This window comes from Scomber japonicus, chromosome 13 (assembly GCF_027409825.1).
Source record: "Scomber japonicus isolate fScoJap1 chromosome 13, fScoJap1.pri, whole genome shotgun sequence".
Taxonomy (NCBI): Eukaryota; Metazoa; Chordata; class Actinopteri; order Scombriformes; family Scombridae; genus Scomber; species Scomber japonicus.
In genome coordinates this window covers 16,430,623-16,449,807 of record NC_070590.1, presented here as the reverse complement: position 1 = coordinate 16,449,807, position 19,185 = coordinate 16,430,623, and the positions used below count along the sequence as shown (strand labels likewise).

Below are 19,185 nucleotides of genomic sequence, written 5' to 3'. Positions count from 1 at the left end.
CCACAGTAACATAAGGCTGCCAGTTTTACTAAAAGGAGAAGTTTGGAAATGCAGAGGAGGGCTGATTGAGGAGATTACAGTAGAGACGGCTCTGGCAAACAGCATCTTCAACCCAGTGAAGAGTCTCTGGAGATCTGCCCAATAACAGGACTTGTTCAGTTTTGTTTAAATCGAAAATTGACAGTGTCACAATTTGAAACATTTTTCTTTAGTTTTTCAAGACAACCACTGATCAGTTTGGAAACTATATTCTCCTGACAAAATGAATCATAAAATAGACATGGGTTTAAGTAACATAATGGTGAAAAATTACAACAATGTTGCCATTAGCCACTAGTTTTAAAATATAGCTGTAAATTTACATTCTCTACACAAGTACTGTATCTTTCCACACATGAACAACATTAACACCAAACACAGAAATTAGTTGATTGTCCACACTCAGTCCATCATTTCTGTTTCTGGCAATGAACAGTTCCATGTATAAGCGACAGAAGAAAAAAAAACTGCTGGAAAAAGGACATAGGTACCAAAATGGAAACATAGAAAAGGGAATGAAAGTTGCCATAGATGCTTTTCTTTACGCTTCATTTTTGGTTCAAGGAATAAGTAGGTGCATCCATTACCCGGTTGATTTTTTTTCTGCTTTGTTTTTGTTTTTTTATTGTTTTTTTTTTCTGGAATTTTTTATATTTGTTGCTTGTTTGTTTGTTTATTAGCCAGTGTCTGTTCCGGAGACAATCCAAGAGTTGGCATTGCACTTGATGGCAGAGCTTTGGGTAGGGAGTGGAGGAGGAGTCCTACTGGAACCACCGGAACGCCGCTCCTGTAGGAAGCATCACCTTCTTGGAAAAACAGAAGACAAGAAGGGAAGGGACGGGGAGGGGACAGGAGAGAAGAGAGAGGTTGGAGTTGTTAATGAAAAGCGGTAGATTTTGAAGTGTTTGAAAATATATCAAATCTACTATTTTGCTGATAAGATACCCCTCACACATTGACATAATATCACACTCCTGTTCTTAAACTCTAAACTTCTTCTATTTAGGGCTGCAAGTAATCATTATTTTCATTATTGCTTAATGTATTTTTTGGCTTAAAGTGTAAAACATCCATAAAAAATACCATCATAGGTTATCAGAGACCAAAGTGGATGCTTTTTTACCCAACCAACAGTGAATGTTTGGTAGTTTTGGATGATAAACAACTTTGGATGAGCAGAATGAGTGAAATCTCTACATCCTACATTGTCTGGCCCATTAGCTGGCCCCCTCTTCTCTCTGCACCACCACAGAAACAGGCTTCAGTCCTGGCTTCACACAAAACCTGATACGTCACATTTATTATTTAGCCACCACACGCGTTGCTCTCCCACACCATCATCAATGATGATGCCTCTTTCCGTCCCCCACCCCTTCCTCTCTCTTTCTCTCTCTCTCTCTCTCTCTCTCTCTCTCTCTCTCTCTCCCTCATACTGTGGTTATCTGTGTGTCTGATTGCACTGAGCAGGAGTGGCACACATGCATGCAGCTGCAGGGCTCAGCACAGGCCTGTCAGTCAGGAGATAGACAGCCACTCGGGTCCCTGGAGCTGCAGCGCGGCTGGCGTCCTGCAAAGTGCAACTCGATTCTGCAGCACAGATTCTTCCTTCAGCCAGCTCTGCCTGGAGCGAGGCAGGAGGAGCTCGGCAAACATTTATGCACCCACACACACTCTCACACCGAACCAATATGTATTCAAGTACAGTCACACACCTCCACACACAGTGGCACGTTAACCGACACTCACAGTACACCCCCAAAATCACACCAAACAGTGAGACTGTTAAACTAAAATTCTCATGCACGATGGATTCAGGATCACTTTTCTATCAGAGCTCAACAGCTGAAGCTTTAACAAGGAATTGTATATCCTTCGAGCGCAAACAATGTGCATACAATCACAACTATCTCATGGAAAAGGAAAGAGATGTGCTGTATGTAAGTGTCACACACCATTCACAGTCAGACATTAAAAAGTCAAATTCTAATGATAAAATAACACACATAAAACAATATGGTGTTTAAAAAAAAAGGGAAGTCAAATGTAAATGACCCATTATTCAAAGAAGTTTGTTTCAAATCAAAAACGATACTAGCCCTACTTACTTGTCCTCTACCTTTAAATCAGCAGAGCAGTGTAATTTTGAATGCTACTTTTCATATCTGGATATGAAACTGAGTGACAGCGGGGTTCATGCTCCGCAGGTTTGATTTACTTTCATTTTGAAAGTTAACCCCTGCTTACATGAATGAAACATTTTCGCTCGGGTAAAAAGACTTCAATCAATTGAATTACTCTGGCGATCTCAGCCAAATATAGCACATGCTCTGCTTTATTTGTTAAATTGACTCAATCAGGAATAATCTGGCAGTAGAGACACTGAATATCACAGTGCTGTTCACGGCACATATGCATATGCCAGTTCACATCAACTTCATATCAATTTCTCAAATATGCAGCAAATGTTTGGTAGACACAGATCTGGAAAGTATACATTTCTGATGCTGCCAGATTTATTTTCACTCCAACTAAACCTTGAATAAATATGCACAAACTGTTAGCTTTCAATTGTACGCACAGCACATAGTACATATTCAAGATATTCTTTTTTGTTCAAATGAATATGAATCACAAACCTGGAGGTTAATCTCCAAACATATTGCCAACATTATTTTATGGTCTGTGTGTTAAGTATCGTTAACCCCTCATCCTTCTCTGTGATGACCTTTCCACAGCTTCACTCAGCTGTTAAGAAGACAGTTAGAGGACAGCAACATCTGGCGCTGCCACAGATGTCAAAAACCCAGTAAGGGCTGGACTGACCATGAGGTAATGTGCAGGAAGAAAAACAACACATCCCTCAATTGGACTGTAAATGCTGTTTTCCCTCATTATCAAACATGTGCAATCAATGGAAAAATGGCAGCAGTTCAGGAATAGAAAAACCTTCCTTCACCAACGCTGATTGCACAGGTTCAAACAGATGGGATCTGTGGGTGTGAAGTGGCCAATCACTAAAATCAATGGATGTGTTTTTTCAAACAAGACGAGCACATTTGTCTTGGCATAGCACAAACAATTTATACCACTAACACAGAAGAAGTGAACATGCTTTATTTTTCAGACTAACCGTGTCTTTAATGAGCAGAATCAGACATAATTTATGATGGCCTTTCAGAGAACGGTGCATGTTGTTAGATCATGTTACTCGTGTAAATTCCTTTAAGCCAGTTTAAGCCATCATGAATTCAATTTTTGCCCCAGGGCACCACTGAGTGTTCTGGTTATTGTTTCATGGCTTTATCATCAACGATTATGAGGATTCCCTTATGGACACCCACTACAGAAAAAAACCACACACATACAGACTCAGCGAACGCAAAACATCTCCACGTATGGTAGTGTATGTGGGATGTAACACTGTCTGCTGCTCACAAGGAGCAGAAAAGAGAAAACTTTAAAACAACTGAATCTAAACAGCAATGACCTCCCTCTGGCACAAACACAGTGTTTGTCTAGCTGAAGGGGTGAAGCATTTTCCCTTCAAGAACTAAATTGTGACTGACATTTAAATATATTGATACGATTTCTCTTATCAGACAAATAAACCCATTTTGTAGTCAGGACAAGAGGATTCACACACGCAACGTATCCCCTGTTTTGACCCATATGTAAACCAGAAATGATCATAAAGAGGCTGATGTCACTGTTTGGTGTAAATATGTCAGAGATGATGCAGAAAATGTTTGCATGGAGATACATTTTTGCTTTGGACCTTTAGCTTTGGACCGTCAGTGCTCTTACCTAGTAAGCAGTGTGGGGTACATGTAATTATTTACACATTTATGTTAACATATTACTCTTTTAAAAACTATTTTGTGTACTTTACTAAACAGTTACAAATTACTCAACAGCAAATATAATCACTTTTGTTATACAGCCCAGCTCCGCCAAAGGTCCCTTTAAGTCAGAGTGCAAGACTTCTGTCTCCCCCATCTTGCAGAGAGAGTAATTACAAAAACACTGTTGACATGAGCTTACATCATAAGCTCCTCTGTAGCATACTCCATTGTTACTGTTGCATCTGTCAAATGTTGGATAACTTGTTGTAAGCATCACACAACCCCTGTGAAATTACTCATTTCACTATCGCAATCCATTCAGTTTGATAACATTGGGACAGTATGGAAGACCAGCTAAAGTTTGTCATGCATTCATATGGCCAGTGCAGGAATTTCAAACCCAACACCAGATTAAAAACTTAAAAAGGGATTGAATGTAACAGACATTCAAACTTATGCACTGCAGGTTTAAACAACTTCAAAGCCTCCACTCCCACAAGTTACATTTTCTTTACAATGTAGACAAAGAAAACTGAATGCAGCCAATGGCCAGCATTTACTATCAACAGCAAGCTTAATGTTACTTCAATGTGACTATATGAAACTCTCAGTTAAGCTAGTTCAAACACCCACCAACTTTGAAGTCAACCAGATGGTTTCCTGAATGTAGCCTTACCAGTAGGCAATGTTGGCAATGTCGGCAAGTCAGCTAAAAAGATTTGCTTGCAACTGTATTTCTCCTCTCTTGGTGGCAGCTAATTGCGTCCCCACATGGCAGCCCCTGCACCAAGCTACCACACAACAAGACAGTCACTTTACCAAATGCACACAGATTAAAATGATATCAACCCTCCAACAAACTATAGGTCACTAATCAATTGAGATGACCTCCAAATTGTTTAAGTAACAAGATCTTTACTTGGATTAGAAACTGACATGTAATTACTGTATTTCAAACTGTAATAGTTACTGAAACAAGTAATTACATTAGGGTTCAAAATTAAATTATTTTTAGATGTTCAGGTTATGTATCAGCGTTTCATGTTCTGTTTTGCTGTGGAGCAAAATGTTATAAAGATGGAGACAACAACATTTGATAAGGTCTTTTCATTAAGTTTTTACTTTTTTTGAATAAACACTCATCAAAATTGTTCTTACTGTAGGTGAATATTTTTTGGGGCTTTTTGCCTTTAATGTACAGGTTAGTAGAGAAAGACAGGAAACTGGAGGCAGAGAGGGGGGAATGACACGCAGGACCACTCGGTGCAGGACTCGAACCGGGGTCGCCTGCAGCGAGGACTGTAGGCTCAACACACGGGGCGGTGGCTCTACCCGCTGAACCATGCTCAACCCAGGTGAATACTGTTAATGTCAGAGGTTTATATATAATGGCTGTTTCCATAGTATTATATGAAGTGGGTCCCTACGTGTTTAAATATGGTCACTGAACTACTGTTTAAAAAAATGTTATGCTAGCCTGGGTGAACCCATGCTGTCATTCGAGCGAGATTCTACTTCTCTCAGAAAGTTAGCATGGCCACCAAGACAACATTTTCACCTGAGATAGGGAACCAATCACAGAACGGGAAGGCGGGCTCAAGGCGATGAGGACCGTAGAGCGACTCAGTTTACATCCAGCATGGTGGCCACAGAGGTGCAGCAACTGTTCAAAGCAGCAGTAGATTGTGCGCTAAATAAATTGGAAGGCAAGTTCACTTTGAAAATAGAACAAAAACTTGCGCTACATGATTTTTCTTCTTCTTCATGTGTTCGTGCTGCTCCCTACAGGCTCTGAATACGTCATCGTCTATCGTTGATATGATTGGCTGTAAGTTTGTCCAGTAGCATACAGAAGCATTTGATCGACATTGTTGATCCCGCCTTAAATATGAGGAAATGAACGGCTCCATACTTATATTTCAGTTACCTCGGAATCTAGACATCTTTTGGCCTGAAAACTGCCTAATCAGTGCTTACTGGGATGATGATGACTATGATACCCTGGCTTCCTCACTGCCTTCTTTCTCTTTTCGTCTTCCTCCTCTGTCCACTTGTCCCTCTGTCTGCCCAGCAACTTGCCCACACATCCATGTGTCTTGGTGTCAGTCTGCATGCCTGTCAGTTTGCATGAGCCTCTGCTGTCCTGACTGTCTGGTGCACGGTGTCTGGGGGGCAGGACAGACCATGATGGAGTATGCTACTCCCATATCAACATCAGATACTGCCAAAGTGGCCCTCAATGGACAACATTAGCATGTTCAGGTGTTCAATGTTTCTGATGACAAATAAGGTGACAAATAACTATCTTTGACACAGCCAGTAAATTACATTACGGCATATATTATACAGTAAGGACAACTAGACAGGAACAGAAACTCAGCTCCTGTCTTATCTTAAAATAAATTCTTGAATATTACCCACCCACAGGTACAGTACATCCTGAGCGTACATTGACATACAAGTAAAAACAAAGCACACTACAACTTCCTAACCCTGACTCTCCTTCTTCCACTCAGTGTTGAACAGCATCGCTGAGACTGACACCACTGGAGAATATTCAGACACAGAGCAGAAAGGAACTGCCTTCCCACTTATTTCTCTCAAATGTAGCATTCCCAGAATAAATCCAGACATCTTCAGCCAGTGAGCTATGAGGTGGCAAAGGCCTCAGCATGCTCACTCCCCCTCACTTGCCAATTTTACGCTCCTCTTTGAGCTGCCATGAGCTTTCAATGGAAACCGTCAACACCCTTAAAATAAGCACAGTGCTGCTGGACCGCACTTGTGTACTGACGCGCATGCTCACAGGCTTGTGGAAACGCACGCACACACGAGCATAACCTTTCGATGCAAATGTGGTAAAACAAAGCGGAGATGTTTCATCCGGTCGTTTCACTAGCACGTGTATGTGCACACACAAATGTGCCGAGAAGCAGTCAAAACTGTGCACCAAGACCATCTGACAAACTGACCGCAAGACATGTGTTAAATAAGACGTCATGCCCCTTAAGAGACTGCACACAGAGTGTAACAGGCACAGCAGAAGGGGATGTGCCGCTCTGTCTTTGATTGGAGGGGAATGTGACACTCAGGGGCTGTTTGAGCTACAGCTGAGGCTCACTGCAGTTCACTGTGGACTCTAAAAGCCAGGAGGATCTTCTCTCACTGCACAGGTGCTGCCCAAATCACCATGAATATGAATTAAACACATTTAGGGGAAGTGAGAATATCTTTAATTGGGATTCTGTATATAGATGATCAAAATATATATATTGTAATTGACAGTCTTACATCATCTACTCAATATTGACATTTGGGATTTACTGCTGACTCTCTTCTCTTCACTTTCGCTCCTGACACAGCACATCCTCCATGAATCTCATCATCTGACATTTAGCTTGTACTGATGACATCATGCTCACTGACAGTGCGGCCCAGGCTGTATTCTCTGATCTAATCACCTGCTGAACAAGAGCTGTTGACTTAATAACAAAGCCATTTGAGACAACTACTACACTGCTAATGGGAAAAGTATGAGTGCATGTGGACAAATAAAAAGCAGGCAAAATTGAAAATGCTGTACTGCTGTCAGAACTCGGGACGCGGGAGGAGCAAAAGTTGATTTGAAAATCAGGTTTGAGGCAAAGAATGAACAGATTGTTTACCTCTTTGATGATTTCCTGATTGAATGCGTATACCAGTGTCCAGTGTTTGAATGAAGGCTCATTTTACATTTTGTCAGTAGTGCTCCAATGCATGTTAAATCACTTGAAATTGTTCTTAAAACACATTTAAGCTCCCTCAAAATAAACTCTAGATATACTCCTAGGAACATGTATAAGACAATTCATAAAGCAACATCAGAGGATTATTACAGGGATTAGCTCATCAAGACGACTTTTGTTTCCTGCTGTGGGTTGTCAGGTGATTGAGGGTTAGCTTTCTTTTCCATGCTTTCTGCTGGGCATAAATGTGAAAGCGCTGCACACCTGCCATCATTGTACTTTAGCACAAATGTTTCTCACCTTTCTAACGGCTCATCTAATGCCATTGACACTCAGTATATCTGTGGCACTTGGGAACTTTCAGTTCTCCAGGAAGGCACTGCATCATTACTCATATAATGCCACATTTAAAATGTGCCTGTTGTTTTGACAATTAATGAGACCCTGACCCTAATCACATCAATTTCTATTTGATGCACAGTCCACCTTTAGATAAAAATTTAAATGCAGGTTCAACTTCAGCTAAGTGCAAAAAAATAAAACTTCTTGTTTACTCTGATGATGGACTGGCTCAGGCAGTGTGTCATTTTGATTTTTTTCTGTTCCCTTTTTACAACTACTGTGACTTTGTGTAGATACCATCAGGAATGATGCAAAAGAGAGGCATACAAAAATAACAAAAAACATTGATATTATCCTTTAACAGCATTCATTACTCTACTATTGTTGTGCTGTATTGTTCATGTTAAATTCAGTTACAAGCAAAGATTAAACTTTTCCTTTCTGGTCTGAAAAAGGGGAAACTGCTTGACAGACACATTAAATAAATTAGTAAGTACTTTCACATGTCAAGACTAAGGACTTGGTGCAAGATAATTACAGTACATACATCAGACTGCTATTACAGCTTGGCAGGTTTGTGGTACCCTGGAGTTTCTTTCATATGAGGCAGCCATCGGCAGACTGTGACGTTACAAGCAGCACAATGACCTATATCAACATCAACATTCATGAATATTCAAGCCCCCATGGGTTTGGCATCACTGATATGAACGACTGGTATTAGGCTAACTGCCATGACACCATCAATTGCAAATCATAAATTAAAACTAAATCCCTTTCTGTTACAGACATTGAGTCGTTAGTCGTACCACCTACATGGAAAGATGACACATTTCACCATTTTGGTGAATCATCAACAGAAACAAATGAAGCCTCTCATCAATTCATGACTGAACAATTCAACACTGAAAAATGACGATATTGATGCTGATATTAAGACACCTCAAATTGATTCTTGACATGTAAGAAAGTCGATCCTTCAATTTCACACCATAAAGAGACCATGCTGGATTTTTACTTTTAGCTCATTTACTGTAAGGGAAAAAGGTACACATTTGATTATTTCAGATTATTTTCAGAATTGTATTGTAGGTTTTAAATGTTGTAGTTTTCTCTGCATTCCACGCAGTGTTTCCATTCATTTGTATGTGGAAAATTATTTCAAACAACTTTGTCAAAGTACTTTACATTATGCATTTAATATTGTTATGTAATAATGCAACACAGTCTATCACCCTATGCCTTACCACTCAGCACACTTCTGACTCTGCAATTTGCTTACTTGGATGTTGGGAAAACACTACAGTATGTTTTTAAAAGTGGTCAGTATATCATACTTTCCACATGATTTGTAGTATAAATAAGCTAAAATGTGCAAATGTCATGGTCCTTTAAAATATCAAAGCCTGTGAGTACACACGTGTGAATATGTGTAGCTATGTTATTATATTGGCTGGATGTTATGGTGTTTGGCTGGGAGCTGGTTTTCTTATCAACACTAAGTGAACTTAGCTGGGCTAAACTTACATTCTACATGCTGTCAAACTTTTGTATTGTAAGTTTGTATTGCTGAAAATGATCCAATCACCAAACTATCCCTTTAAGGAACATTTCACTGCGGATCGCCGAAGTCAGCACATTGGGATTGAACAACCAACCTTTCAGCCTACAAACAAGAGGCCAAGCTGTCACCCTCAATCACCATCAGAAAGAGAAAGAAATAAGGCCATTAGCAGTTTGAAGAACAAATCCAGCTTCTGCACACAGCAGTGACAATTAGTCCAGAGGCCTCTCCACTGGTTCATGTTCACACAATGTTATTTATCTATCAATTTATTACACAATGCCAAAGTGACACTATTATCCATTGATCACAAAAGTTTATTTCCTTTGAGATGGAACATGTGCTGAAATTGATTTCGTGATTGGTCATTCTGTTACCACAGCCGGGGTTAGTTAGGCCACAGAGTGCGATGGAGGTAACAGACAGGAAGTTTGGAGAAGGACAGCGGCAGCAAAGGGGGGCACATGGGCACATGTGCCACACTGACACCTGGTGCTCCAGATGACAGCTCTGTGGCCAGATGGACCTTATTACATGCACTCACACACAAACACACCCACATATGTACACTTATACACAAACACATACTGTACACATATTCACAATTACTGCCACTTTGCCTCCACACACATCCTATTTTTGTGCATTTATTTACAATCAACATGCAAGCTCAAGGATGATCTACACATAACCAACAGAAATTTGTCCAATGAAAAGGACATGTTGTGTTTTAGCCGGTGAATGAACAATGACTACCAATTGAATGTTGGAAGGTGATTGTGTGGTTATGGTGGACAGATTAAAGAGACCCCATGGTGCATGCCTACCCTGCACATACCCACTACACTCCCCACCACCTGTCATTTCGCTGCTTGTGGACCCTCACCCCCATACAATTTCCCTTAAAGGAGAATGGCATTCAGGTAAAAACCATTCATACCTGAGCCGCATGGCCTTTGTTTTGTTTCAGGTATTAAGATAAACTTGCTTGTGAAGTTTGCAGATTTCCCTTGAATTTTTTTTTTTTCAAAATATTAGATGCCATAATGATAAACTTATGGCTGATTTTCTGATTTCTCACTTTCTGTAGTGGTTTATGGCAACAAATGCTGTTAGTTATAATAATAAGTAATATTTTGAAAGATATGACTTGTGATTTTTCAATATTCTTTATTGTCAGCAAATCTAATGTGTAATTTCAATAATGAATTGACCCTGGTTAAAAGCATTATGTGTGTATCCAAAGCCTGATCTATTATTCTTGTGTGATGTAGACCTCCATTATTGTCCAAAAACTATTAAAAACATGAGATACACGGTGTCCAAACTCTTTGTGGTGAGGATGTGTAAATGTTCCTTCACAATGAAGAGTTTTAATGTTAGTTTGTGTAGAAACAGCTCCAAAGACTAATAACAGTGATCATGTTTTCAGTCTCTGGAGAGTAGTTCTGTATAAAGCATGCACGGGAACGCAGCTTCATTTACAGTGTTTCAATAGCTTGTTAAGAGGATACAAAGTCCAGGGGTTGTGATATGTAGCACAACAAGTCAGTGAACATGATCACTGTTATTAGTCTTTGGAACAACCACACCCAAACTCTTCAGGGTGAAGTAAAACCTCACACTCTGCAACAGTGCGGCTCGTTGACATGTTTTAAGTATTTTTTGGACAATGGAGGTCTATAGCACAGAGGAATAAGACATATCATGGTTAGGAGACACACATACAATACATTTAAGTGGTATCCTTTTTGGGGGAAACCCTAAATAATGTCTCACAAAGCAATAACACATCATTGCCACCACGTTCTTACCTCCAGAGCAGCAGAGGGCTTCTTCTTCAGTTCCTCACATTTGCGAAACTTGCAGATCTGGTGGCCTGTTTTGCGATTCCGGCAGCTGCTGCACTGCTCGCAGTTAATCCGCCGTCGACAAGGTGGGCACATGCCGCAACGTTTTCGCTTCTTTTTACCGGAGTTGATAGCAGAGGCCAGCTCACTCTGTGCTGGATACTCGGCCAGGCCGGCCATGTGTAGCGCGCTGTCCGCCAGAAACACTCCAGCCGGCGTCATGATGAAAAGCCCCGGGTTGAAGGGGAAGCCACCCCCTACTCCATATGGGAAGTCAACAGGACCACCTACGGCGTCCGTGACAGACGTACCCTCCAAGTCGCTAGCCCCCGAGCCTGCATCTCCACCGCCAACTCCCACTCCCATGCCCCCAGGCAGGAGCATGTGCTCCATACCGGCCCGCTTTAACAGTGCTGCTGCCTGGGCAAAGTGCAGCAGGCCATTCTGTCCCTCCAGAACCTGCTCTAGGGTCTGGTCCAACTTGGCTGCTGTCAGTGCGGAGACAGTGGGCTGGGGCTGCAGGGGTGGCTGAGGCTTAGCCGAGTGGCTCTTAGTCTCACTATTGTCCTTGTGTCCATTGGTGGTGGCAGAAGAGACTGCTGTATACTGGGATAGGGTGCGGGAGTTCTTAAGGCTCTTACTGAGGGGCTCACTGATGATGCCACTGCGATTCCTGCGCTCTATAACAGGAGAGTCCGGTTTGCAGCTACTCCGCTCCTGGTCCTCTGTCCGGCCCCCTTCCGACAGCCCGCTAGACATGGTCCAGAGCGTACGTGCCTGGGTTGGGGGTGAGGGTGGAAAGGGGGCAGGGGTGAGCGACGGGGGGGGAGCAAAGACCTTTTCTCGGTCCGTTCTGTGCTCCGGTGAGAGTGGTGTCTCACCTCTATGGACCAATCAGCCAACCAACAACAGACAGGCCCCGGAGCCTTCTGCCCGAACTACAGCTCAGCCCTCATCCACGTCCTTCCATGGGCCACCTGGGAACTTTAAACAGGGAGAGAAGAGAGAGGGGCGTAAATTTCTCATCAATATCCAAGACACTCATTGTTTCTTTCAATGTTGACACCTTGAGAAAAACATTTTCCATTTTTGTTATATAGAAGCAGATATCAAGTTCAGATGTGTGAGGAAATCCAAAAGTCTAAATTCACTAAATTAATAAACTTGACAAACATTGTACATGACTACCCAACATCCTGATCTAGACTGACAATGTGCAAATAATTTGACAAAAATAAATAATGTTGAATAACTTAAAATTATTACGGAAACGTATTACAGGCTGGGAATCCGACTCTTGCTGTTAAAATCAAATGAATTGTGTTGAAGACAAACTACTACTACTACTTAACTCACAAACGAGTATTTTGAAGGTTTTCTTCTCTGTTACAAAGTCTGCACATACACACATATTCAACAGTGCTCAACACATTTCCAATTATCATTATCACCTGCTTTGTGAACATTGCCCAGGTGAACACTTGTTATACCAATCTGTTGTATTTATCAGTTGGTCATGAGCACTAACACAATGGCTTTTTTCTATGACTCTTTTTTTCTCTTAAGTGAAGTTTGTTTTATCCTTCTGTAAGTGTTTATCTGTAATACTACATTTTTTAGACTAAGCTGTTTTGGTGCTTTATAAATAAATTGTATTGACAAAACTGCAGTTAAGTCATTTAAGAAACGTTACATATATTGACTAACAATTTCACCCTCATTGATCTGAGTGTATAGCCTTGTGATACAATATGTGAGAAATAACACTCTCTTTTAGACTTTCACACAACAATCGCAGACACTGTGGAAATGTAGCCAAAGTCCCAGCAAGATAACCAAAGAGGTTGATACTTTTTTGATATTCATTTGAAATGATTTTCTATCAGATACATTTCAATGGCAAAACCTGTAGAGCAATATAATATTTAGCCAAATGTTGTGGGGAGAGTATGGAGAGTGTACACTAGGCAGGTAATGAGAGACCCCCTACTGGATGGAGATACATGCATACAAAGGATTTTAACGTAAGATTCCTGTGAGTGCTCATCTATGAAAAGAAAAAAACTATGTTGCTATTCTCCTGACCTGTCCATGTTCACAAACAAGCATACCACCTCCCACAGAAAAGCTGAGGAAATGGCCGGGCCAGTCCTTATAAGGGAAACAAAGGGAAAGGGAGGGGAAGAGGATGGGGGGGGGTGTCTGTGCAGTGTGTGGAAATTGGAAGGCCAGAATTAGTGGGAGGTAAAGCTTCAAAGGCAAGCGCACAGCCCCCACATTCTCACCAGCTCAGGGGGATGTGGCGCCAGCGAACCAGAGCCAGCTCCGCAGCCCCTCAGCCCCATAGTTTCAGTTTCTCCCACTACAGCACTGACCAGGGTCCGGTTTCCCAGAAGCATCTCAACACTATCTCTGCTCAGTAGTGAGTGAAAGTGTAACAGCACTGCAAGGCATCACAGAGTGATACATGGGGGCTGTGTGGTTTTATGGAACATTGGACCTGAAAATTATAAACTTAATGGTCATTTATGAAGAATCTGACAGCGGTAATAGCATCAGAGTGATTTTTGAGTGACATTTGAATGCTACATTTTCTCTGTTGAGCTTTGAGGCAGCTGCATAACTGCAAAAGTAAATCGGGGTAGCTCAGGGTACTTGTACAACAACATTATTTCTTGATTAATCATGGCCTGGGAGAATATCCAGCTCCAATCCAACTGCTTTATCAATGCTCTAAATACAGTAAATGTGTTAAAAAGGCTTGAGTAAACCACATAATTAATGAACTGGCATATTATCAATAGCTAGAATAAATTAGTTCTCAAGTCATTTACAGATCAGCTGTAATGTTACAATTTAGCCAGGATACAATTATCCCAACAGCTGACCAGCTGATGACACGGCTCTTTCTTTTATTTTTTAACATGCATATTTTAAAATGTAATGACATGCATTGCCTCTTCTGTTGTTTCAAACATTAGTACTTTTCATATTACTGAGTTGTTTTACTTCAATCCCATCAACAGCTGCAGTATGATGACACCACAGTGACACACAGACTGCTTTTGTTTCTTCAGGAGAATAATTAATAATTTGAGAAAACGACTGGTATTTGCTCGTTACAAATTGGTTTTATTAGTATTTAGATGGAAAGAAGTGTGACAGGCAATTTATTCAAGCTATAGTATTTTGGTCATTACAGCACTTTTTAAAAGCACTGCTTTATAGTATTGTGATTTAAACCTCTGCTTTGTTTAACGGGGATGTACCATGCACATTTCCACGTCTGTATTTTTTAGTCTTGGGCACCTGGAATATCTTTACGTGTTCACAATTCAGAAATAACTTTTTATTTATCTTGTACTCGCCCCTTTACACAGCTCCTCAGTTCAGCTTGTCTGAAACATGCTGTTTTAGCTCCTGTTTCTTTAAGGCCCCCATCCTGATGAGCCCACTATGTTCTAATTGGTTATTTCCAAGAATACACAACAACTCTGAAAACAAACTAGTCTTCAAGTCGTGCACTCAGATTTTTATTTTACGTGTTTACGGGTTGTTTTCAGACTTGTAATCAGGCCAAAGCCAAAACTGGTGTACCATACCACAGTTGTTGCTCTGGTCTACCACATTGTGTAACAAATGAAAGCAGGGGCACCTCGTTTAACCTCACACACACATACTCTCTTCTGCTTTGTGTGTGTACATCCGCCGTCCATCCCACTGACCTATCAGTCACACTCTTTCCATCCTCATCAACCCTGAGCTTGGCACATAATCTTTGGCTGATCACCCTCTTGCACTTCTAGTGTCATGGCTCTTCATTTGCAGAAGAGGTTTATGTCCTCATGTGAACTGTCTCCTAAACTATAACCGTCTTCTCTCTGCTGCTGAGAGTGTCACTGCCACACCGCTGAAACTAGATAATTGGTGTTGTTTTGTACTTAAAGCATGTCTCAATTTCCTGTGATGTTATAGGCTTGATGCTGTGCTTCATATTAAAGCTTTACACTTCATTCACCTCACTGTGAACTGGCCTGACAGCAGCACGGAGCTGCCAGCTGTCTCAGCATAAAACTGAGTGTAAATATCAGCCATCGTTGATATTTCTCCGAGTCTTTTTTTTGTTAATCTATCCACACACAACGTGCTGCACAGGATTAGCGGACAGAGGTAAAGATCTGGATATAAATGGTCCAAATGATCAATACGGTCCGACAACTACATGTGTGAAGCCTTTTTTCGAATCGACCAATGAGCTCAGCTGGAGATAGAGCACGGGTGTGGCCTGAGAGGCATGATGTGAACCTGCAATCACAGCATCCACAAAAATAATTGGTGGTCTAAAGTCTCAGTTAATTCAAAACTGCAAAAGGAACGTTCACTGTGTATTAATGTGACTTTTTAAGATGGTTTCTTTGATACCTGATCATCATTACAGGCTAAACTGAAGTTGTTTTTTCGTCTTTAAGGAAAGTAAACCAGAGTGGTGGAAAATTACTGCAGTTTTATTGGTCAATAAATCATTTAGTGCTGTCGAAAAAATATTGACTAGCCTGAGGAGGTATAACACAACTTCCTTAATGTGATTATAAATGTTGCTGCTTATTCAGTAAAAAACACTTGGTGAAAATCTGGCCATCAGTTTGAGGCTGTTTTGTTGAAGCAGCTGGGAGTTGTCAGCTAAGTCATTTTATGGATGCTTTGTCAACAGCAGATCTGCACAACTTGAGAATGATGAGCAGAAATTGAGAATATGGTTAATAAGCTGTATCAGAAATGGGTACTATATTGGCCTGTATTTACTTGTGTGTGAATTTTGATGTATCAACTGATAGCTTGTGATTCAGTTTAGGTTCACACTACAGTACTTGTGGTTTCAGAGAGGAGCATTTATGTCAAATTTGATGCAATAACAGCCTAATGAAATACAAAAGTAAAAAGAAATGTGTGGTGTTTTTATCTCTACATTATTGCTCTACAGAATACTGCATCAGGAACAGTCACTGTGTATTAGTGTGACTTTTTGAACAGTTTCTTTGATACCTAATCATATAGGCGAAACTGAAGTTTTTTTCTTAATTTGTTTTACACTTTAAGAAAAGTAAAGAAGAGTGAAGAATTACACATTTAATGTTGTTTTTTGCTGTGTCCTTATTTGCTAGTGGACCATGGTGCTTGAACAGATACTGTTGCCCATAAAGTTGGAATAAAAACTTTTTGACTTCTTCTCGTGAAATGATTGTGACAATAGATATTCTCAAAATTGTATTGATCAATCTCATTTCACCTGGTCAAAGGTGATTAGTGATGTGTATGAGTAAAAAATAAAAAAAGGAATGTGTCTGAAAACAAAATGATTCCAACTTTATGGACAACAGTGTTGTTCCGGCTGAGCATGTATGGGTTTATTTATGTCTAATCATTTGTATGAAATCTGAAATTGCTTTCTTGCTGAGAGTTAGATGAAAATATTGACACCCCTCTCTGATCTGTAGGTAAATATCAAGCTAGCACGATGCCAGTTGGCTTAGTTTAGCACAAAGACTCAAAATAGGGGGAAATAGCTAGCCTGGCTTGGTCCAATGGTAACAAAATCCAGCCCCTTTAAAACTCACTTATTAACAAGTTTTGTCTCGATTTATCAATCTGTACAAAACTAATGTGTAAAAATGAAAATTTGCTTTTGTATAAATTGTTGTGTGCTGAACTGTTCCTTGTCCAGGGCCAGTTGCTAGGCAACCAGAAGACAATCCAGTAAATTATTGGTATTGGACAATAAATAGTCCAGTAGCCTACCTCTGTAAAATCCTCCGTAAAAAGATGCATGGTCTTTTTTGGCTACTTGCTGGCAATAGCTTTATAGTTAGCATACGGACACATGTGAGTGGTAGCAATCGTGTCGTCTTAACTGTCAGCACTAAAAAAAACTGCACTTTTCCCAAGGTGTTTCCATTAAGCCATATGCCACAAATAGGCCTACCCCAGTCATTACTACTGTATTAATGGGCATTCTGTATACCTAAGACAAAGTAGGGTTAGGGTTAGGGTTAGAAACCAAACTAAAAACCAAAACGACATCAAAACATTGTAAAGCCATCCAAAGCTGTGAGAGGTTCAGAATATGAATTTTCATATTTTGTGTGGAGCAAAAACTTTCAAGTTTAATTAACTGGTGAATTAAGTAGTACTTTAATAGATTATACATTCACACAACACTAAAAATGATGAGTGCTTCCTAACAGCCAAAGCGCCTACTGAGTGAATGTTGTCAGCATTATGATACGTGTATAAGTGTGACCAGCTCATTTAACATTCATATGCAGTTCTCAGCCTGTAATAGCCTGTAACTTACACAGGCTTGTTTTACAAATTATCTTTTTATTTTAACATGTTTTCTGACTTTATACCAACTGTTTGTGTTATGTGCAAAAAATAGATGTGTGCGTTCAAAATAAATGTCAGTCCTCAATATAGTGACAACATTGATGGATGGTTGGTTGGCCCAGTCAATGATGGGTTGACTGATCAATAGGTGATGGGGGAAAGCATTTAGGGCTATTGTGTGTTTATCTTTCCTCTTGTTTTGGGGGGAGGGTGACAGACCTATAATCTTGTTGGAAACAAAAATCTAAACATCAGAAAACAAAAAATTACCAGGTCTATTTTTCCATTGTGGCTACTTAAATATTCAACAAACGATTGACTTGGTCCCAAAAACTCCTTGATATTACCTGCTAGGGTCACATACTGTATGAGTTCAGTGAAATTAGAGCTGCAACAATTAGTTGATTAATCAAGCAGTCATCAACAACATTACTTAACAGAACATTGACTGACAGAGAAATTATTTTGATTTATTTCGAGTAATCGTTTCAGTCATTTTTAGGCAGAAATGCCAAATATTTGATTGTTCCTGGGTCTCAATTGTAAGAATTTGCTGAATTTGTGGGTCTTCCACTACAGTAAGATGAAAACTTTGTGGTTTTGGATTCGTGGTCAGACATTTCAAGATGTTACATTGGGATTTAAGTAATAGGAATGGGCATTCCTCACTGTTTTCTGCTATTTTATAGACCCCAAATAATTTATAAATTAATCAAGGAAATAATCAGCAGTTTAATCGATTTGGAAAATAATCAATTTGTTGCATCCCTGAGTGGAACACATTCATTTATTTAGTTTGGATCGTGAAGTAGGATGAAAGACCTGCAACCTCCGTTCACTAAATACTGAATTAATTACATTATTCTTTCTTCAATTAAAAATATGTAGGCAGTTAACTTCATTCAAGCCAATTAGGCCTTGTTTTGACTGAAGTGTCATAAGCATTAGGCAATTAGCCAGCATTAAACTGTCAGGACCATATGTGAATGACGGGCGTATTCAAGTAACTCTTGAATAAGTTTCCTTCACTGACGTCACTGCATGCGCAGGTGCCAGGTAATCGCTGTCAGCTTTCAAACGGTGGTGAGAAAAAAAATTGTCTAATTTCCTGCAGGGCTATGAGGTATTCGCTCCTCCGCAAACTCCAGAGCAGCTGACTACACCTCTAGAGACGCGAGAATACTTGATGCATTAGTTCAGGCGATGCACAATGCAAATGCAGCCCCCCTACCCACTTCCCCTCCCCCCAACCCACCTCCCTTCCAGACGCGCTGTCTGCGGACTCTGTACTTGTCTACCGTGTGAGCTACACATTCTCTATTCCTCCCACCTCCTGTCGACTGACGCACGCACGCACGCACACACACACACACACACACACACACACACACACACACAGAGAGAGAGAGAGAGAGAGAGACGCACAAAACGCAGGGGAA

The 19,185-nt window shown here is 40.5% G+C and overlaps 1 protein-coding gene across 2 annotated transcripts; it reads right to left on the bottom strand.

Moving 5' to 3' along the window:
• Window positions 1-676: 676 nt before the first annotated feature.
• On the bottom strand, window positions 677-12,150 carry cxxc5a (CXXC finger protein 5a). Of its 2 annotated transcripts, none has more exons than XM_053331880.1 (2): window positions 11,327-12,150; window positions 677-845 (listed from the first exon to the last, which is right to left on the bottom strand). In XM_053331880.1, exons 1-2 carry the CDS (start codon window positions 12,119-12,121, stop codon window positions 801-803), a joined length of 840 nt encoding a protein of 279 aa, XP_053187855.1. In that variant the 5' UTR covers window positions 12,122-12,150; the 3' UTR covers window positions 677-800. The 2 variants fall into 2 exon arrangements, with proteins under 2 accessions (XP_053187855.1, XP_053187856.1); XM_053331881.1 differs by having other exon boundaries at window positions 677-842.
• Window positions 12,151-19,185: the final 7,035 nt, after the last annotated feature.

Coding starts and splice junctions, on each gene's coding strand:
- cxxc5a (XM_053331880.1), bottom strand. CDS start 12,121: ATGTCTAGCGGGCTGTCGGAAGGGGGCCGGACAGAGGACCAGGAGCGG. Junction 846..11,326: donor AGCCCTCTGCTGCTCTGGAG/GTAAGAACGTGG, acceptor TGTTTTTCCAAG/AAGGTGATGCTTCCTACAGG.